Source organism: Engystomops pustulosus, chromosome 11, assembly GCF_040894005.1.
Source record: "Engystomops pustulosus chromosome 11, aEngPut4.maternal, whole genome shotgun sequence".
In the NCBI taxonomy this organism is placed as follows: Eukaryota; Metazoa; Chordata; class Amphibia; order Anura; family Leptodactylidae; genus Engystomops; species Engystomops pustulosus.
In genome coordinates, this window is record NC_092421.1 from 66,491,581 (window position 1) to 66,514,079 (window position 22,499).

The following is a 22,499-nucleotide window of genomic DNA, read 5'->3' on the forward strand; positions in this document are numbered from 1 at the left end:
TTCTGTACTAAGTGACCCGCTCGCTGCTGCACAAATTTACTCAAGAGGAAATCCCATCCAAAACATGAAAAAATACTAACCCCTATAAATGTAAGTTTTTCTAGAAACTTAATACGGCAAACTTTTTTTTTTTTAATTTAAACAAAAGAAATATGATCATTGCACTTCTAATCTTCACCTTCTGATCTTATAGTAGAGTAACAAAGTAACATAATTCTTTTTTGGAACCAAAATGAGAAATGTAGCCAATAGTTACTTTCAGTCCTTTTAAAACAAAGAAAAACATTTTATTATTTCTTCATTTTGCCATTTGGTATTGGGCATCTCTATTCAGATGAAGTAATTGTATCTTCTGTGTGAACAGGACTTCATTTACTGTTTGTGAGTTTGTGATAGCCTTACGTAGAGAAACTGACAAGCGGGCCATAACACCTTACACATCAGGGAATAAATCAAAAGCAAAAGGGCCGCTTTACTATCCATTAGATGGTACAAAGTGAGGCCAGACTGTTTAATTAAGCATGTTAGACTAGAGATTCTTAAATTGTGTCAGATTTATCATTAACCCCTTAACACCAAAGCCAATTTTAACTTTCCTGACAAGGCCCATTTTTTTCAAGTCTGCCCTGTGCCACTATAAATGGTTATAACTTTGAAACACTTTAACATATCCAAGTGATTTTAAAATTGTTTTCTCATGACACATTGTACTTTCTGTTAGTTGAAAAATTTTGGTGGTATGTTTTGCATTTATTTATGAGAAAATCAGACATTTGGTGAAAATTTGGAAAAATTCTCGATTTTCGAACTCCAAAATGTTCTACTTTTTCCACACATAGGCATAACTGCAAAAAAACTTAAAAACAAACATTCACCGAAAGTCTACTTTATGTGGACATGATTTTTTATGCATACTCTTATTTTTGTAGGATGTTGTAGGATGTTATGGGGCTTTGAACGTCAGGTGCAATTTTTCACATTTTCATAAAAAATGCAAAATCCTGCTACTGAGGGACCTGCTCAGGTTTCAAGTCACTTTGAGAGGCCTAAATAAAAGAAAATCCCATAAATTACCCCATTATAGAAACTACACCCCTCAGCGTACGTAAAACAACTTTTATGAAGTTTTTTTTAACCTTTTATTTGTTTTACAGGGGTTAAAACAAAATCGGATTCAATTTTCAAAGTAAATTTTTTTTGGCTAAATTAATGAGTTTTTCAAAAAATGTACAAATTTTCAGTGGATAAAATACCAAAACGCTCCACAAAATTTGATACCCAATCCCACCCATGTATAACAATACCCCACATGCGGTGGTAACCTGCTGTATGGGCACACGCCAGGGCATTGAAGGGAAGCTGCACAATTCAGAGCAGATTATGCATTGTCACGTTTTATTGACTACACAATCTTTATTTTTTTTGCAATTTGGACATATAAGGGCTTATTTTTTGCGACATGAGATGCACTTTACAAATACTTCATTTTAGTGGGTCATTAGCTTATTGATGAGATTTTATTAACTCTTGAATGTATGGGTGAAAAGAAAATTGTCAATTTTGGTTTCCTTTCTTTTTGTATTTTTTGGGATCGTACACCTTACACTAAAAATATTATATTATATTTATTCTACAGATCACTATGATTATGGTGATACCTCATTTAAATATTTTTTCATTTATTTTACAATTTTACTGGAAAATAACTAACATAGAGGAAATTAGTTTTTTTCATTTGTTTTTGGTTGACAGAGCTAGTTTACAGTTTATTTTTTACAAGATACCCCGGTGAGCTTAACGGTTCCCAGAGGCTGCCGGCTCCTCTTCCCACCAGGTTCCACCTCCTGGCAGGACCCGGCTGTATGTAACTGACCATGTGCAGCATGCTCAGTTACTTACACTGTATACTTCAATACAAGTGTATTGCAGTGTAAGGGCTTGAACAAGCGATCAGATGAACGCTTGTTCAAGCTCAAGTCCGGAATATGTATCTCTATTAATCTATACAATAAATCTAAATCGATATTGAACCCGCTCAGTGAATGGCATTAAAAAGAAGACACAAAAAACTTCCCATAATTTACAATTTTTCATCAAACACTTCACAAAAAATGTTCTAAAAAGTTACGTTTATTCATTATGAAACTGTCAGTTTTGGTCTAAATGAATGTATTTTCCACCACTACAAAAGTACATATGTACCAATAATGTAAATGTATACGTATTTCTACATGTTGCAAACCAAACAATATATCGCTACATTTTGTACCACTACGCAACAGTCAATAAAGTTTGATGTTGAACCATAAATGAATGTATTTTCCAAAAAAATCCAAAAGTTTCTAAATCGCAGGTCCATATTGTTTTAACCCATGTGAAACACTTAAAGGGTTAATAGATTTGATACATACATGTTTAACATACATTGAGGGGTAAGGTTTTACTATTATTTAGGCCTTTCAAAGTCACATGAAAGCTGAGTTGTCCCTCAAAATGTGGTGATTTTCATGAAAATTAGAAAAATCGGACCAAAAGTTCTGCACCTCATAACAGCCTAGAAAAATGAGTAGACGCATAAAATATCACCTCAACCTAAAGCAGACATTCCGTAAATGTTAATTATCAAACTTTTTTGGATAATTTTACTTCCTGTCTAGAAAACAGAACATTTTAAACTCTGAAAATGACAAATTTTTACGAACTTTTGCCAAATTTTTTCAGAACAAAACGCAAAACTTATCACTTAAATTTTAACTATTGTGAAGTACAATGTGTCACGAGAAAACATTCTCAAAATCACCCGGATATGTTAAAGTATTTAGAAGTTATAACCAATTATTGTACCGTAACACATGTCAGATTCAAAAAATCGGGTCTGGTCATTAAGCTGAAAACTGGTGTCGGTGATAAGGGGTTAACACAATTGTTTCCCTGAGATGCACGTACAAAGCTGAGATGTGACAGTTCGAGTAACATTTCCTTATATTAATAATCATTACAATAACCTGCTTATAGTAATAGATCCACTGTGTAAAATTTCTTACCTTTAAGGTGAAGATCTTTTTTTCACACATTGTACATGTATGTGGTAGATGCAAAGGTGTAATGCCATGGAAATCATTCAGTTCCTGGGGCTTTGGGCTCTTTAGAGACTGTACACACGTGGTTATTTTTCCATTATTGTGCCTATGGAAAACTGGAGAATTTGAGGGGCTAAATTTTGTATCAGGAGTTGGCTCTTCTGGGTTGTACAGTTCATTTCTGGCCTCATAATGCTGGTTGGGTGATTGCCAGTGACGGGAAGATTCCCACTGGTTTTGTGATGAGATGTTATGTCCCCCCTGACTGGCTTCTCCTTTATGGCCCATGGAGTGATCAATATACTGATTTTTAAATCCTGTTTGGTTGTTATGTTTAGGAGGGTATCGACCTTCAGATATTTCTTCTGATCCACAAGCAAAACCGTGATAAGTAGATTGATCCATCTCCGAAGGAAATGATTGAGCTCCGAGGTGGAAGCCATCAGGTTTGTTTCCACTCATGGCTTTTCCAAACGGCTGCATAGAGTTCTGATTTGGATTTTGGGAGTGTTTTTGTGGCATAACAGGATTTTGAGTAGAGAATGGCAATCCAGCAGGAGGAAATCTGGCGTTGTGAATAGTAGAGCCTAAAGAAGCCATTCCAGCAGGTCCATGTGCACCGATCATGGCAGCATTTCTCAGTGGATTAAACAGTGGCTGTGACATAGCCACCTTGGAAAGGACCTGGTTGAGTACTGTAGCAGCTGTGTTGCCGGTCACTGCACTCTGCGCCAATTTTAGCCTCTGCAGGGTGAGCTGAGCCTGCAGCTGAGCGAGCTGTAGACTGGCAGGGGACGGCAGCAGAGGGTTTGTTCCACTGCCTAATGGACTGCTGACAGGAAAGGGATTCTTCTCCAGAAATGGGGATACACTACAAAAAAACAAATAATAATAATAATTAGTCTCTATCTGAGAATGTTCTCATTTGCTACATTTGGATACTTTCAGAAACCCTAGGAAATAGGTGCATATCATCACATCTAAATGAGCATAGAATTGCACAGACATTTAGACTATACTCTTATATTCAGAGCCAAAAAAGATTTGTTTTCCTAATTTTTTTTTTATTTCCTTTATTAAAAAAAATTAGAAAGTGATTTGTAATATTTTTTTATGCTTCTAAATCTTTAGGTCTTGTTCTGTAACAGCCGTACTCATGAAGTAACCAATAGATCAATATCTATCTGTTTTGACATGATTGAAGCCCGCTAATTATAGCAGCCGACATGCCTTGTTGTCTCCTTGTTATACTGGCTCATCATTAATCACAATGACATTTTCTATATATCAAGTAGCAGTGGCTCCTGTATTTCACTGTTACTTTCACTGCTTGGGTACACAACTGTTTTTAACTCAATGTTTAAAGGGGTGTGAACAGTTTGTTTAGGATTCCGTGGTGCTAAAGTATCAAGACCCTGGGATTAGCTGAGTTATGCTGGCGAGGGACATGATGAGACGATTAAATTAAAAAAACAAGCTGCACCTGCGCTTTAACCTAATGAAAAGCTAAGGGCGAGCACTTACACCGTCATACAGTAACTTTCTGAAATCTTATCTAGGCACTTATTGTAGAAAATGAGCGCTAGCTGCAAACCGGGGCCATATTACATAGATAGAGACGTACCAGACATACGCGGACAAAGCGACAAAGACCTCGCCTCGCCAACGTGTTGACATCAGGGCTTTAATCTGACTTAAAAGATTGATCACGTTCACCAGCACAGAACAATGACTGCAATGTGATGTATTACAATATCAATCTCTAACTAGGTAAACAGCTGGCAAAGAAGCAAAGATTCAAAATCATCATCGTTCATAAAAACCAACAGAGTGACGATCAAGTAAATGAAGGGAATAAGCAACATGACACTGAGGTGGAAATATACTTCAAGGCAATGAGAATACACGTGGAGGCAAAAATTGTAATACATAATGTACATTCATTGACAAAATGAACAAGAGGTTTACATCGCTAGAATATTGTCTATAGATGTTGCAGGCAATGGTCAGACACAAAAAGTGGTCTAGTGGTCTAACGTAAATTCCCTCAGAGGTTATTACCAATTAATGAGCAAATACAGGGAAAAAAAAACAGGTCCCTTGTCCCTGAACATTACACCTGACTCGATAACTTTCTCTAGTCTTCCGCTGTAATAAGAAATATATGTTATGGAATCTAGCGTTGTGCAAATCCATGGCCACCAGGACTAAGTAGGACTTTGGTATCGTCTGAACGCGCAGGTGTCAGCACTGGATCCATACAAGACCACGTAGATCCAGACTCATATTACAAACCTATTACATACAAGTTTAGCACTGCATGGATATTGATGATTAGAGACTCAGATTACCATGGGAAACCTTTATTTTTTTTTTTCCTATTGAATCTTCCTTTCAAAAATACTTAAAATTCTGGGAAAGTTTTTAGGGGCTCTCACAATCTAATCCAAGCCATAAAGAGAAATATTTGCAGGCATTAAATTCTAATGTATTTGCCATTTACCTTGCTTCACCATTTAGTTAAAACATGTCATTTATACATTACGCTAATAGTTCTCCCTGTAATACTATATGTGTAATAAAAAGCAGTAATTATATTAAACAAGGATATAGACAGTATAACAGTATATTTCTAGCGTGCGGGTAATGGGTGCCACATTCCAGTGCCCCACTGATATATTTTAGACCAGTCAGTAACACATGTGCATAGTTTGTAATGTGCAGAACATGTCTACTGGGCATTTCTGCAATTATCCATGCGTTACTACACATAAGATGCCAGATCAGAAAGATCCCCATATACAGCAGTAGCGAGTAACCTGCCAACCTCACCCCAGTGAGATTTACACTGCACAAAACCTAGAATATTGGGGTTCTTCAGTCCATCGCCCATTGACACTAATTCTTTAACTACAAAAACTGAAAATACTGATGACTGAGGCCCATCAACATCAGTTTGTTTTCCATAGCAATGAATTTGATCCATGATGCTTCATATGAATGCAGCCTAGAAACTCTGAAAAAGGAAAGTTGATATTTTTGTGGTGTTTGAATCCCTCAGCAGATCAGAACAGACTGTGGATGATATACTCTCGACACTGATCCTTTGTCATATTGAAACCATGGTAGAAATGAGATCCAGATATCAGTCATATTCACAATGCACATTGTTTAAATATCCCAAAAAATGATACTTTGTATTGGTAGGTCTTAGAGTGAATGAAAGGCCAGTCAGTAAAGCGACAAAACAAAGTATTACCAAAGTCGCATGTATGTAAATTTTACTTGAGGTCCTTGCCGCTGAGTGAGTAAGGGTCCGGGATTATGGGGCTTTTTGTCACTTCTGTAGAATGGAGGAGGAGATTGTTTTCAGATGCACAACAAATGGAAAAGTGTCAATTCATTGGTAATTGCCAACTTCACGCCAAAGTAGAAGTGATCAAGTTGAGTAGACTTTGTGTTAGTCACACCAAATCCAAATTTATGGGCTGTGTCTAAAGCATCTTAAAAAAGTATTCTAATGGACTCTTGGGACATAACTGTTATATATTACTAGTAGACCAAATCTACCTTGACACATAAAATGGCCTTTGGAACTTTTACCAACAATATATTCTTCATCAGGAGGATCTCCCAAGAATGTAATTAAAAACTATGTATCAATGTCAGTAAGAACAATAATTGGCTGTCATTGTTATTTCTTTGTTAAACTAAATATAAACAATGTTTTAAAAAAGTATCCTAATGTTTTATTTAATAGGTTTCTATGGGACAAGCTTTTACATTTGCATTTCTTGACTGTGAAAAATGTCATTTGCCATGTTTCACAATACTGTAACGTTTACTTTGTTAATTTTTTTTTTTACCACATTGTTAGACTCAAGTAATTTTCTTGGGATAGCTTTTTTTTATTTTTGGTCAATAAAGTTGAGCACAATTATATGTATATCTGATATATCTATGAAGGTGTGAATATAGACTTGCAGCAAACTCCTCATTAATAAGTTTGTTTCTGTGTTATTGTCTTATGTTGCAGCGTTTTTAATTTCAAAACCTAGAACTTTTATCACAAGACACAATTATGTGCTTCTAATAAATTCAAGCTGTATTATTGTATAATGTAAAACCATAGTAAAGCCTCCTAACGATAGAGGAACATGTGCTTATTATATAGAGATTTGGCCTGATATAGGCCTGATACGCTTATTTTTTGTACATTATTAGCCAGATTTATAATCTATTTTCTATTAAAACACATATGGAAAAAACGGAAATGATTTTCTTGCTTTTAAATGAGTGATCACCTCCCTGTTCTCAATATATAATATTCTAAAGGGAAGTAGAAGTAGCATTAAACCTGCAGAGTGGGAGGGGGGTGGCTCATCTACTGCGCTCTGATTGTCAGATTATAATAAAGAGCTGCATCAACATTGTGACATTATGTATGTCATAAACCCAAATAATTGCAGACGTTTTTATTTCATTGGGTTATGTTTTGGAACTCAGTGTTATGTTTACACCCACGTCAAGATTTTCACAGGAGATTTGAAAATAATTTTGATAGATCCCACAGATTTATAATATGTCTGCTAAGAGAGGCTGTAAGCAGAGCTAAAATGTAAGTAAATGACCTACTAAGTTGCTTTGAAATTTAGGGTTGCCTTTTTTATATTAAGAGGTTGGGTCTTTACCCTATGGTAAATTTACAGTTTCTTAAATTTTTAAGTAGTTTAAATAGCAGAATGTATTGTCCTGAGCACTGAAAAGCAGCTTAAATTTTACTGTGGGTCCATGCTGTGGTACATAAACAATTTGTAATGTTTGTTTAGATTTTTTATGTTTGTCATGATTTCGCATTTTGAGCTCATTATTTACTATGGATTTTTTAGCATTTTTCTTTAGTTTTTTTTTTTTTTTTTTAAAGTTTCATGTATATGAGTAATAGAAAATTGTGTATAGTAAGTGTCATGATGATCCTGCAACTTTTATATGTTTTGTGCTTATTGCACAGTAACATTTTAAAAGACACCCTGTGTGTGTATGTATGTGTGTGTATATATATATATATATATATATATATATACCCCCAATTTTACACAGAAAATTGGTCTTTTAAAGTGGTGGTCTACTCATAGGGGCACCTCAATAGAGTGCAATGGGGAAAACAAATCATACACTTTAAAAATAAATAAATCAGTCTTTTAAAAAGGGGCTTCTCAAGGGGTGGACCTTTGGAGAGGTTTTGCTATATTTGTACCCCATGTGAGAATATTGTGGATACTGTGGACTGTATCCTCTGCATTTATCTGCCAGACATCACCTGTATAAATGAGGGTGGCGCCAGTGTGGAGGCTGAAGTAATCCTCTTCTCATGTAATGTTATATGTAGGAGAAAATCAACGCTGTGATGAGATTATATAATGTACTGCTGACCTAAACACTCAGGGGGTCACTAAACTCTTATGTACATTTTCTTACTATGCATATTTTTTTATCAGTAACACTTAAAAGTGCATAATTATGTCATAACCTTGTACATTATTGTCCAAGGAAGACAGTATATAGCTTTTATGTATGCCACTACATGCATAGATCCATTCATTCACATATTCTGTGCGATCTATGACTTCACTCCTAGTTTGCCTTCCAAAGTAATTATGGAAAGTAACCATACATAGCAAACTATATGGTAGAAGGACAGGGGGAGTATAATATACAGTATGTTATTTTTCTCCTGTCCTCATTGACCTTGATGCCACAAGATGTCTCTGCCCAACCTTTTAGGCTTTCCACTAACTTTTATGAGGCATTTAAGGTCAGGTACAGATCGCCCCGGCTGAACCAAAAATATGCGACACAGAGCAATAAAAGACGGCAAGGCAACCTCAGCAATATGTTAAAGCCCAAGTATCAGACAGTCCTACCTTATTCCATCGACAAGCAACTCCCCAGCGTGGTGTAGAGGGGAACAGTGGGAAGTTCCTTCCTGTGGTAGGATTGTTGCTCTTCTCCATACAGATCAGTCGGTCCCTGCCAGCTGTACACTCGCCCTGTATTTACGATCCTGCTTCACTTCAAACCACACAACTTTTACTGAACTGGCATACAAGGACAGGAGGGGACGTCACATGCTCACACGCAGGATTGTTAACATTACACACACAATATCATTTGATGTGTATGCCATATGTTAGCCGTCTCCTCCTGCTCAAGCTACTGACAGCCCCAACTCCCAGGCCTTCCAACCCGTGAAGAATGATTCCCAGGCATGCTGGCTTCTCTCGTTATTATTGGATGTGTTAAATTCACAGCCAGCAAAGTAGCTGCAGCAGCAGCGTTCACGTCTTTCCGTGTTGTGTTTTTCTATTTATAAATGCTGCGAACACATTACCGTTTTCTGAATACAAACAAATAGGACAAACTGGCACAAACCCTACCAAGCATGCATGTGCTGATAACACAAGTTATGTGAAACACAGCTGAGAATGTCAACATGCAGGATCCAGATTGAGATCAGCTAGTATAAATAAAGCGGAGCAGATTTATCAATGTATCTAGCCAGTTTACTAGTGTTAACACATGACTGAGTTCATCCATGACTCCATGTCTCAGAAGCCTGTGTCCCATTTTTATCCAGGGGATGGGATAACATTTGTCAAGTGTTTCTGACACTTCTCTGACTATGTGTTGGTAAACAACATGAGGTCTGACTTAATTTTCTTAAGACAAATGTCAGCTTTGTCATCTGTCTGGGAAGCTTCTCTGTAGGGGATTTTGCAGTTTTGAGTAGATTCTGATGCCTAAGTTCCTAAATGTTTAGAAGCCTCTGTGGAGTCTGACCAACCTGCCCATGATGAAAGATTCCTACATTTGATATTTTCAACAAACCATGGGGTTGTTTTGTGACTTTAGACATAATTATTACAATTCTTTGTCCCATAAGCCAAATCAAGATGTTCTTCTGACCACTTGGTCAAGGTATTCTTAGTAGGCTAGTGAAAGTGCATCCCTCTCTTCACTTCTATCAAAGACTTGTGACATGTCATGTGAATGCCCATTTCTATATGCAACTTCTAGATTTGAATGATGGAGAGCCATAGATAATTTATGTATGTATTTAAATGCATGGGATGCTATAAAATGCCATTCTCTAGAAAATCATCCATACTGGCATGTGACTGTTCGGTCTCTAGCCCCTCTTTCTTCTCCTGAATGATCTAAGCTGAACATTGATTAGATTTTAAAGTAAATGAATATAAGGTATTATTCATAGGATAGATCTAAACAGACACAGGCTGCAGACGCTAAAGGGTACAGAATTTTTAAAGAAAGTAAAAAAAAGAAGCAAACATTATTCTTAGTCCCAATATTTTGACATCAAATATAAATTAAATCGTTATTAGTAAATAGTAATGTTTATTACTTAAATCAGTACAGTACATATGATGCACAATGATGTCACCCAGTTACTAACTTTCACACCCAGCTGCTAAAATATATTAACGAAATCGGGCCAAAAAGGAGCATATTTTGTCATTTGGAACATTAGTAGGATAACTGTAAATAAATCTATTTTTATACATTCAGGGTATCTGGAGTAGAATTTTGTAGTTTACACAATAACAAATTATTATAAGAATGAATTATCCCTGGTGTAGCATAATAGATTGATAAATGATCAGTTTCATGCTGTAAAAAACAGACAATATGGACAATACAGAATCAGTCTTCCTGTTTTACAGTGAAGGTCGAAGAAACTTGCAGTCTATTGAATAAAAATCGAGAAGTTTAAAAAGGACTTGAAGAGGCAGATTACGCAGTGCTGCATGATGCAGAAGTGTCTTGGGACAAGAGGCCTATAGAGTAAAATTTTGCCTTTAACAGATAAACATGGCCCAGTGGGTGAAGTTGTACATGATAATATTAAATGTTTCCAAGCTATGTATTATTGCCATCTATGAAGCAAAGGATAGGAAAATAAACATAGCAGATTGTTGTAGAAAAGAAATGATCAGGGGCACAATGTGGGGTAATGCATAGCACATATACTGCTCACACTGCATGTTCAGAGCTTTCAATCACTGCTCTTGTCTGAGGCTATAACGCAGCTGTCTAACGAGTTTCTGTGGCATTTTCCATGGGATACAGTTATTGTTCTTCCCATGTTTAGTAACAGCTCGTAAATTTTCCGCAAGTTGTTCAGCACTATACATCTCACAAGTGTTTTACAACCCTTGTGACAGTCTCACAGATTGTGCCTTTTCCACCTGATCGGAAATAGACAAACAGTTGTCAGCAGGTTGTGTCAATCTATGTCTGTATTGTAAATGCTAAACACTTTATATTTCTATCCAAAATCAGTGTATTAATACTGTGCTGCACGCAAAAACATCAGATGTCGAAGTAGATTACAAGAATCTACAAGTAAAATGTAAAAAATTGCATCCAATTGTGAAAAGGAACACTAAGTCTTGATTAGCCGTGTCTAAAATTCTCATGACAAAGAACAAGTCTTTAGAAAGTGTTAGCATTGAGAATGATAAGATTCCTCTTGGCCTCATAGTATTTTAATAGAACTATTTTGTTGTTTTGTTTTCTTATAGGTCTGTTTTGCTATAGGTCCCTGTCGCCAGGTAAATACTGCCCCGGTTGGACACATGGTTGGATGGGTTTTTTCGGCTGCTGTAGTCACAAGATTATGTGGCAGTGCCATGACAAGTGAGTGTTATGTAACCCACAATGGCCTTATGTTTATAAGTCATAACAGACCAGCCTGACTACCTTACATGAGGTTCACAAAAAGCTGTAGGCCAGTATCACATGGCAACAGTGTGCTCACTGTTTTGTATCACTATGTGGCAGCTGAAAATGGGAATGGGTTTAAAACACAGAAGAAGTAAAAAAAAAAAAAAAATCTTCTTATACTGTTTCTCAGTGTTGGTTCCACAAATAATGATGTAAGGTGATCTGGATAACTGGGGGGAATTAGCGGGTTAAAGTGTGTTCATCAGGGAATTCATGTTCTCTCTGGCCTTGTAGCTGGAAGCCTCTGTCTGTGTAAACACGCCATGGAACAGTTTGTGCCTATTTAAAGGTGCAGCCATGTAAGAAGATCTGAGAGAGCGCAGGTCTCATTGACATGTCTATATCACACCTTCTCAGACACACTAGCTGAGACTCACCTCCATCTGTAATTACCCCAGAGATGTGGCATCCTGCTACTCCCTGGGAAGAGGTCTCGTTCACAACATTTGTATTTGCTGGGACCTCTGCCAAAGATATTTTATCTTAAGAGAGATATGTCACCAATCCAGGCTTGATGCCAAGGAAGTTCTCACGTTATGTTTCTAGTACAGAAGGGGTTAATGCATAAAGCCACCTGTTATTGATCCCACCTGAGGTTACTGGGTCAGTGATGTACCCTACCCGACAAAGCTGCCATGTCAGAAGTGGAGGTGAGACTGACACTATGGTCTATGTGAGGTGTACTTTTTTTGTCTTTTTACATAGATTAACAAACAGTTCTCAGCGAGAAGTGACCCTGTAAACATAACTTTCATAAACATATACTTCTTTCTGTCTTCATTATTTTAAATGATTTGTACGTTTATTGTAAAAAAAAAAAAAATTTAAAAAAAAGTCTACAACGTTCGTTTAGATGCACATGTGATGGAGATTTTCTGCCACATACTGGCCGACATTTATCAGTAACGCTGCAGTGTGTACTACTGTATGTGCAGTTTGCCTGTGTATAGTGCAGAGGCCGCCATATTTAGGATTTATGGCATCGGTTCTTTATGAATTTGTTGCCCTCTGTACTGCTCCGACACTGCAACAAGTTCAGGTTTTTTTTGCACTTTTCACATGGGCCGAGTGACACACTTCTGTTGGACACTGCCTTATAAATGTGCTGCACGGTCTGAGTGAGCATAAATAGTCGCATGAAGAATAGTACAAATGCGTTGCGGACACTTTTTAAATACACGTGCAAGCAGTTTGCACATAATAGAATGTGCAAAGTCCGACTGAAAACAGGAGCAGGGGCTTTAATAACTCGGGGCCACTGTATTACAATCTGCACCAGGTATTGCGTACAGCATAGCAAACAGATTCACAGTAGTAATAGTAGTAGGACAGAAATGAATTCATCTAAAACTTGCCAGGGTAAGGGAACTTTACAGAGCAAAGTCAGAGCGCCACCTAGGGCATACTAAGGAGCACAACACCGCAACAAACAATATAAAATAGTATTTGTAAAATCTTGACTTTCATTAATGTCTGTGATCCCTACAATTGCCTTTGTAAAGTGCACAGTAGCCAATCAAAAATAGTCTAGTAAAGCTTTAGCTACCTTGGGGCTCATTTACTTACCCATTCCTGTAGCGATCCCACGTCACGTTGTCCGACTTGGATTCGGGTTCTGCTAGGATTCACTAAGGTCGTGCGCCCGATATCCGGTAGGTGTCACTGCTGTGCCAAGGTCCGCCGGAGTTCACCTGCTTCTTCTCGTTGCATGTAAGTGCTTGATCTTGCGACACATTTCGTTTTTTAAATTCCGGGGTTTTTCCAAATCTGTTGGGTTGTCCAAAGGCCACGCCCCCCATTTCTGTTGCGTGAAAGCCAACGCGATTGCGGCAAAATCCGATCGCGTGCGCTAAAATCCCGGCGGAATTCACTGCAAGCCGGAAAAATTTGTGAAACCCGATGAAAGTGCGGCCGCGGAGCCCTTAGTAAATAAGCCCCATTGTCTTCAGTAGCAGACAATATAGATTCCTATAATATAGCCCTTACTCATGGCATACAATTTACACATAAAAGGGGAAACTTCCAATAAATGCAGAGGATGGATTTAAATGGGAAATAGTTACAGGCAGTTACGTACAAGATTCTGTAGGTTTGTTCTTAAGTTGACTTTGTATGTAAGTCGGAACTGTATATTTTATAATTGTAACACCAGACAAATTTTTTTTGGCGCCCTCGACAATTGGATTTTAAAAATGTTGGATTGTCATAAGAACCAGGATTAACAATAAAGTTTAATTGCAGACACCTGTGATAACTGTTACAGCTGTTTATTGTAGCCTAAGGCTAAAGTACAGTAAATTACCAATTACCAGAGGTCCGTTTGTAACTAGGGATCGTCTGTAAGGAGGTGTATTTATATGTAATATAAACTAACAGCAGTAATGTGTACAGCAGATAATTTGGGGCCCAGTTGTGGCTTCCATTTTTCCACTGATCATCATAAACTATAGTCTGATTGAGCCAATAAAAATGGATATGCTCTACTTTTTAATGGAACAGCCCTACAATGTTTTTAATGGTCCTTTAAAAAGAATGGACAGCACACAGCCGTGTCAATAAGTGCTAAATCAGTAATGTTTCTCTAGATAGAATTTTGGTCTGCATAAACATATTAGAGGGAGAGGGGGGATTTATTAGGGCTTTTTATAAAGTGGTGTAGAAGCCCTGAAATAATTGTATAATAGCGTATTGCTAGCACTTGTGATTATTTTCCCCTTTCCGCCACCTCCACACCAGGTGGACTTCTCAAACTTGAGAAGTCGCTTGCTGCACTTATATTAGGACCTGGCATAGAAAAAAAACGCTGCACAGATACCCGCCGGATGGTGGGCACGGCCATAATATGCCGGAGCATCCACATATGATAAATACCTCCCATTCCCTGAAGGGTCACGCACGCATTAAAAATATAGTGCTGTCTGCAGACCTAATAGTGAAAAAGACAAATTTGCTGTCCCTTTGTGCTTTGTAAGATGTTTTATGAATGAAAAAATTTACAATTTACACTTGGCACATTAAGTGTTAAAACTGTCAATCCCTCTATTTGACAACTGCTGTTATTGTCAGCAAAGCTTTTAATTAAAGTTGTGTTCTGTGCATAGATCCTGCCTGCTTGTCACTCATGCCCTCTCCGCAGAGAACCCCCTGCTGACTGATGGACACTTGTGCCCTTGTTTTTAGGCAAACGCTCATCTCAGTACTACTGTGTTATACAGATCACATGACAGTGTCATGTGCATACTAAAGTGACATATTCATGCCAGGTGCAGGACTCCCAGGCATCTTTTACAATACATGCCAATGCAACAACAATCAGTAAACTTCTGTACGGAGATAAACCAGAAACCCACTACTAACCCAAAACTTATAGTGACCTTCCTTTAAAGATAGCTAGATCCATCCACAGCTTAAATACACTTCATCCCCCAGGTTAGGTGGTCACCTTTTCCAGCTAAATGTACATAGACTGCTGTTAAAGGCAGATTTAGGAACCAGCCTCAAATTCCTCATAAAGGAGCTTTCACCAAATACAGGAAAGGAAATAATGTCTAATTAAAGCTGTCTGGGGGGATTAGCATCAATTATGAGAACTGATGCCCTCGGGTTCTCTCTGTGAATGAAGCAGCAGTATCTATACATGGCCATTACTACTTACTGATGGACTATCCTTGTCTCATAGCAGTGAATGGGCCATTGGCCATATATGTGCCCTAGAGCTTTATTCACCATGGCACCCCACTTCTCATGATTGCAGGGGGTCCCAGAAGTCACATAGGTGAGAGCAGTAAGCTCTAGGTCAGGCTACAACATCTGTAAAGTTACAGTGTTGGGTATGTATTAAAACCATTTACAAAATACGCTCAAGGACTGCTGCTCTTACAAATTAGATTGATACTTGTAAAGTTGTACCTCTAGTGATCCAACACTTCTCCCCTCTGCTTTGGAAAGGTAATAAGTACATAATATAGACTGATTGTGGTTAAATAATCTACTCATAGTTTATAGCTTGAGGGTACTTTCACACGTGGCAGTAACGCATGCATTTTCAAACGCATGAGAAGAGGAGATTTGCCTGATTCCATAGCTGTTAACAATGCGTTTACAAAATGCACGTTAATGCACACGTTAACACGTGCCTTTTGTAGACACATTGTTATCAGCTATGTAATCAGGTAAATCTCCTCTTCTCAGCTGTTCTCATGTGTTTGAAAAATCTCAGTGTTACTGCCACGTGTGAATGCACCCTGAGATTGAGTTGTTAACCAGTGTACTTTGCACATCAGTGTTGCATCCCCTCCTTTTTTGGGTGGGCTGACTCCCAGTATTAAATTAGAACTTGACGTTGACGTTATCTGGTAAGAATCTGAAACTGTCTCCAAATACCCAAACTCAAGGGGCCCTTAAATAGTCTAAGCACTTCATTAACCCACCGAGATGTTTTACTAGAATGTAAAAATGTAGCACACAACATGATAGTGGAGGTTATTACATTACATTAATTGGGATACAACTATAATCGAGGCATGTGAACATGACCATGTACGTGCTTCCACAGGGACGTTGTATCCAGGGGGATGGGGTATTAGACAGGTGTGTCACTACACCTGGTCCACATGCTGAGAGCAACAGGGGCCCTTCACCATCAAAGAAATTTCCCCAGTGATAAAATGTCTCTTCTGTTACTTGTACAATTAAAAGTAGTACATTGAGAGGCTGCCTCTGCCTGATCCCGTCCCTCAAGACACTTACATATAAGTGAGCAGTGAAATAGCCATGTCTAAGGCTTCCAGACTAAGACAAGAGACACAAAAAACAATCAGAACAAAAACATAAGCATTTCTTCTCCTAGAAACCAGATCTTATACAAAATGATTAATCACTTCATCATCAGGAATCATCTCTCATAGAGTCAATCGTGTCATGACCAAAGGGTTTTATATTGTATGTAGACCTAAATCTGAGGTCTAATTGTAATAAGTATCTCTGTGTGAGTGCTCACATCCACTGTTAGGTGTGAATGTGTGACAGAGAGGAAATCCAATCCTGAATATCTAAATAATCTGCTGAAAGATGCTACTGGGTTTGTAATTAACTGAGCAGCAGAATGTTATTCCTTGTTCACCATTCTGCTTGTATCTATATAGTCATTATTACTACACAACAACATGAAAACATAAAAGATAAAGATCAGGAAATTCCCAGTGTAGCTGTAAACGTAGCGCATTGGGAGAACAGTGGATTGTGATTGAATTTATTATACTTAACATAAGTTGAAATTTGTCACTTTTTGGTTTCACAGACAAAGCAGATTCACCAATTCAGTTACATATTTTTGCTATTTTATCATCCATTATGGAGCATTCAGACAGTGCAGTTGATGCAGTTAAAATGTGCATATTTTGAGCATTTTCTTTTATTAGAAATTCTAAAATGTATTTATTTCCTAATTTGCTATTGATCAAGAGACTAATATCTATCTAATATATGTATTGTCATAAAGCCGTTAAGTAATAATACATCACCAATGCATCATAATAATGTGTCACCCACCTGGAATTTCCCGTCTGGTCTGACGTATCCATTCTTTCTACTAATGGCTCCACGCACTGTTTCAGTTTTTACATTGGTTTCTTATGGTGAAAATGCTCAATTCCTGATGCTCTGAGCAACTTTGCTCACCACAAAATCCCTCCCTCGCTTCACACTGTCTGCATACAAGAGCAGCTGTTTTAGACCCTTGTTGTTTCTGTCCCAAAACTTTCTCACAATCCCAATCACACCTTCACTTCCTCTTTTTGATCCTGCATACACCAAAAGGTGTCTAACCTTTTTCTAATGGATTTGTTTTGTAGCTTGTGACTTAAAGTATTTAAGATCAACCTCCAATTAATCAATTTTGCATATAATTATTGAAAGTTATATGTTCATAGTAGAAAATAGGGGATGGAGTGTAGTACTTGAAAGATCTGCTACACATTGTAATAATACATAGAACAGGATTTGTGTTCTGTAATGAGCATAGAAGTGGAACTAATGGCCTCTAGTGGCAAAACTAATGTCTTGTATATTTTTTGTTTTACACCCATTATCAGGAAATGTGTGGATGGGTTAACACAATGGTTATTATAATGTCATTCTCATAAAAATAAAATAACTTGTAATACAATGATCACTGCTTCTGCCAGCATTACATCGCAATAAAGCTCAGTCTTGAGACTCTGCAAACCCCAATAAATACCATCAATCTGCTATAATCTGGATTAATGGTACAATTGATTTTATTTAGGTAATCTGGGTTATCACGTTAAGGGAATGTGTCTCTAAACTGGGGGTATGTGAGCATTCCTCAGGTTTTACTGACCTGCAGTCTCTGCCCACCAGAGGACAGCATTGCACTAAACATATTTTTTTCTTGAATCTTGTCTTGCTTTATAAATGAAGCGAGGATACTTTGAGACTTTCGTAACATCAAGTGGTTTTGTGCAGTGGCAGCTGGGGCAAAGTACAAAGTCAACTGGAAAAGAACCCTGTGAATTTAACTAAAAATTTCTCACATAGCCTGCATATTATTGTTGTAAAAATGAGTAATTGGTCACTTCACTTATTAGATTTACGCTATGATTTTCCCTAATGTGACTTCAATGTCTTCCTGTATTAAGTCAGGGATCAGATTTATGTTGTACATACCAAGTGCTCCATGTGAAGCGAGCACTGGTGCGCATGCTAAACTAGTCCTCCATATGCTTCTTTTGAACTCCTGTGATCAGATACTTGCCACTTTTATGTCTAGGATAATATGGTGGAAAGGCCTTTTAATGAGTAACAGATAGTGGGAAAGCTCAAAACTTTACACTCAAATCAATGAAAATGTTTAATATATAATTTTTTCCTCCCTTACTATTTGGCATTTTATGGTTAACTCTTTAATGAATCTCATGGCTATGTTTACTAGCAAATTTCCCCAGGCAGTGCCGCATCTACCATTAGGTCATTTGAGCCTTTAGTTCCAGGGTGGCAGTGTACAGCAAATCGGTGTACAGAAGTTTTAGCTTCTGTAACTTGAGCTTTTGCTTTAAAGGGGTTCTCCAAGACTGAAAAAAAAACTTGGTGGCCAGGAGTAAAATACATTTACTTACCTGCTGGCGCGCTCCTGGCGTCCTGCCCTGCCATCCTGCTTTGTGCCCCCCATGTAAACAAACGGGCAGGGAAGCCACGTTGCATTCAGCTTCTGGCCGGCTGTCCCTATTCCCAGAGCTGTACATGAGGGACGGGTGGCGTGGCTTTCGTGCCCGTTTGTTTACATGGGGCACAGACCGGAGTGATGGCAGTGCGGGACGCCAGGAAGTAAATGTTTAATTTTTTTAGGCAGCCCCCTCCCGATCACCAAGGCTTTTTTTCTTTACAGGCTCACCCTTTTAAAAGTAAAAATGGTTTAAAAAGGTCCGCCAAAGGATATTTTTTTTTTTATAGCTATTGGAAACAAATACATTTGAAGGATTGTTAAAATATGATCTAAATGAGCCGAATCCATTATATCTCCAAACTTGTCTTTGCTGTTATTGTATAGTAACTACAATGATGATGTTATTACAAGTGCACAATGCCCCACAATTATCTATAGTGGGGCAAACTGCACATGTATTTATGTGCAAAGACCTCCGAAATTCTGTTTGATAAATGTGGACCGATATCTCAAATTTGGATAAAGTTGATTCCAACAGATTAGATTTTTTTTGTATTCAGTAGAATTACACCAAAGTCTTTATTTAGTTTAGTGTCCCTGTTGCGGCTCGTAACTGTATCCCCCTGAAAGAATATGGTAGCTGTGGGTGCAGTGGTAGCGGCAAGTACAACAGGAATATGGAGAAGATTGCTTCCAGTTCTTTATCTCTGATTACAGGCACCAGACAACTGAGTGTGCCTAGTCCTGGAGTCCATGCACACTGTGTGCTCAACTGGGCCACACCCCTCCACTCTCAATAGAAAGTCAGACACAGTGGGGGTCATTTACTAAGGGCCCGATTCGCGTTTTCCCGACGGGTTACCCGAATATTTCCGATTTGCGCCGATTTCCCCTGAATTGCCCCGGGATTTTGGCGCATCGATCCCGGCGTGCACGCGACAGAAATCGGGGGGGGGGGGGGAGGCGTGGCCGGACGAAAACCCGACGGATTCGGAAAAACCGCCGCATTTAAAAAAAAAATCTGTCGCGGAGCTTGCACTTACCTTCACTGGGCCCGAGCAGGTGAACTCCAGCGCGTTCAAATGCTTTTCTGCGCTGCAGAGCCACCTGGTGGACGGCGGAGGAACTACCTTTATAAATCCCGGCCGGACCCGAATCCAGCGCAGAGAACGCGCCGCTGGATCGCGAACGGACCGGGTAAGTAAATCTGCCCCAGTATGGTAATGCAGCCACAATTATGATCCTGTGCATGGAGATTTACTCCTAACCAACCGCTCTACACAAGTGTTGTATTCATAATAGTAAAATAAAAATGTTCTATTGCCTTAGTATTCACATGGATTTACTTTTTAGTGGAAGAGATTCTTTGAGAAATTAAGTTAACCAATTTGCCCATGTATATGACATTCTCCATGTATCTTGTGAGTGTTCATTTCCGTGTTAGAATGTGAAATATGCAAAGGGCATCCCATCTCATATCTGTATTTCAAGGACTGAAACCGAATCTTTTGGCTGCAGACAAGGGTATCATCCATTTAAGGCCCCGGAGATGTAAATTTCACAAGTTTACAGCTCCTTGGCTTTAAGCACAGAAGGAGAGACGTGTGAGACTCGGAAAGAAAAGCCACAGCAGTTAAAGTAATATGTGTGTTTTTCCTTCCAAGTCACACACACGTTTAAGCCGCGCCACATGGTGTGAAGGTGTGTGACACAGCGACGGGGAAAGACCCACAACTGTCCCTGTCTGCCATTGTTATCTCGCTTTTCCCAGTGTAATCGGAAGACAGAAAGCCAAGGTTAGTCCGAAGACAAACTATACAACAGGAGAAGGCATTACTATAGTAGTAGCAGCACAGAGGGTGCAGTGTAATGGATATATCCAGATATCAAAAGACTCTACGCAACATTTATCTTACTGCAGATCTTACTGTCCCCCAAGTGCAATACAGATTTATAAATATAGACCGACCCTGGAGCGCTGTTCATCGTAATTGCAGACACCTTTGATAACTGTTATAGCTGTATATTGTAGCCTAAGGCTAAAGTACAGTAAATTACCAACATCCAGAGGTCCGTTTGTAACTAGGGATCGTCTGTAAGACGGGTGTTCCTAAGTAGGAGACCGCCTGTATTCGACTAATATTCAGTACATTGGAAGCAAGTGGAGACTACCATTGGGGCTGTAACTATTACACCAATACAATTGTCAGCAGATATGGTAATACTCGCAAAGCCAGGCCCATCCTTCGTCCCTAGCAAGACAAACCTAATAACATTCCTATTGACTGCTGCCAAGTCATTATTTCCACAATTATGGAGATCCCAAGATATCCCCACACACGCTAAATGGATCACCAAAGTGAATGAAATCTGCTGTTTGGAGGAACTGCTGTAAGATTCGTAGGAAACACTCTTCTTTTTTAAGACTATGGACCCCATGGTTACATTATAAGACCAGATTGGAAGGCTCCATCATAGAATAGACACATACCTTGCAAGAAACACATACCCTACTCTCTTTTCTTAATCACAGGGTAGGTACCCAACCTCCTAAACCAAGCGTACCTCTCTAAGACGGCCCTAACGCATTGCTTACATCCAATTTAAATATATATTAACATATGTGTTGTAACAATTTGACAATGTTATTATTTCCTTAGTCAATCAGCTGACCTGTAACGTACGGCAGAGCCGCATGTGGGCATGTCCACCCCATGTGAAGGCATCTGTGTAGATCCAGTTCTTAAATGGCTGTCTTATTCGCCTTTGTAATTTTGTTTTATTACTGAAATGCATCAAATTCATTTGCTTGTTTGATGTTACATGAGCGAGTATTACAAAACAATAAAAATGTATACCGTATATACTCGAGTATAAGCCGACCCGAGTATAAGCCGAGACCCCTAATTTTACCACCAAAAAACTGGGAAAAACTACTGACTTGAGTATAAGCCGAGGGTGGGAATTGCATTGGTCAACCCCCCCCCCCCAAGTAGTATACAGCCTGCCAGCCCCCAGTAGTATACAGCCTGCCAGCCCCAGGTAGCATACAGCCTGCCTGCCCCCAGTAGTATACAGCCTGCCAGCCTCCAGTAGTATACAGCCTGCCAGCCCCCATGTAGTATTTAGCAGCCCCTAGTAGTATACAGCAAGCCGATAGTAGTATACAGTGGCCCCTAGTAGTATACAGCAGCCCTTAGTAGTATACAGCAGCCCTTAGTAGTATACAACAAGCCCCTAGTAGTATACAGCAAGCCCCTAGTAGTATATAGCAAGCCCCTAGTAGTATATAGCCGCCCCTAGTAGTATACAGCAAGCCCCTAGTAGTATACAGCAAGCCCTTAGTAGTATACAACAAGCCCCTAGTAGTATACAGCAAGCCCCTAGTAGTATATAGCCGCCCCTAGTAGTATACAGCAAGCCCCTAGTAG

At 38.7% G+C, this 22,499-nt stretch overlaps 2 protein-coding genes across 26 annotated transcripts in view; one reads left to right on the forward strand and one right to left on the reverse strand.

The window, feature by feature from the left end:
* Nucleotides 1-22,499, forward strand: part of LOC140105604 (uncharacterized) — a 253,158-nt gene that overhangs the window by 90,461 nt on the left and 140,198 nt on the right. For 21 of the 23 annotated variants that reach the window (XR_011850602.1, XR_011850600.1, XR_011850598.1 and 18 more), the window contains exon 3: nucleotides 11,684-11,798. The exons of 1 other annotated variant lie outside the window; for it this stretch is intronic. Coding sequence is in view for 9 of the 22 variants with exons in the window: in XM_072129596.1 (XP_071985697.1) it covers nucleotides 11,684-11,798 (115 nt within the window). In the remaining 13 variants the exon portion in view is untranslated. Of the gene's footprint in view, nucleotides 1-4,850; nucleotides 5,279-11,683; nucleotides 11,799-22,499 lie in introns of those variants that run through there. One more of the 23 variants, XR_011850608.1, reaches the window with a different exon arrangement.
* RBM20 (RNA binding motif protein 20) overlaps nucleotides 1-22,499 on the reverse strand; it is a 165,216-nt gene that overhangs the window by 67,144 nt on the left and 75,573 nt on the right. For 2 of the 3 annotated variants that reach the window (XM_072129589.1, XM_072129590.1), the window contains exon 2: nucleotides 3,045-3,951. In XM_072129589.1, the coding sequence (XP_071985690.1) occupies nucleotides 3,045-3,951 (907 nt within the window). Of the gene's footprint in view, nucleotides 1-3,044; nucleotides 3,952-9,004; nucleotides 9,380-22,499 lie in introns of those variants that run through there. The other variant, XM_072129591.1, reaches the window with a different exon arrangement.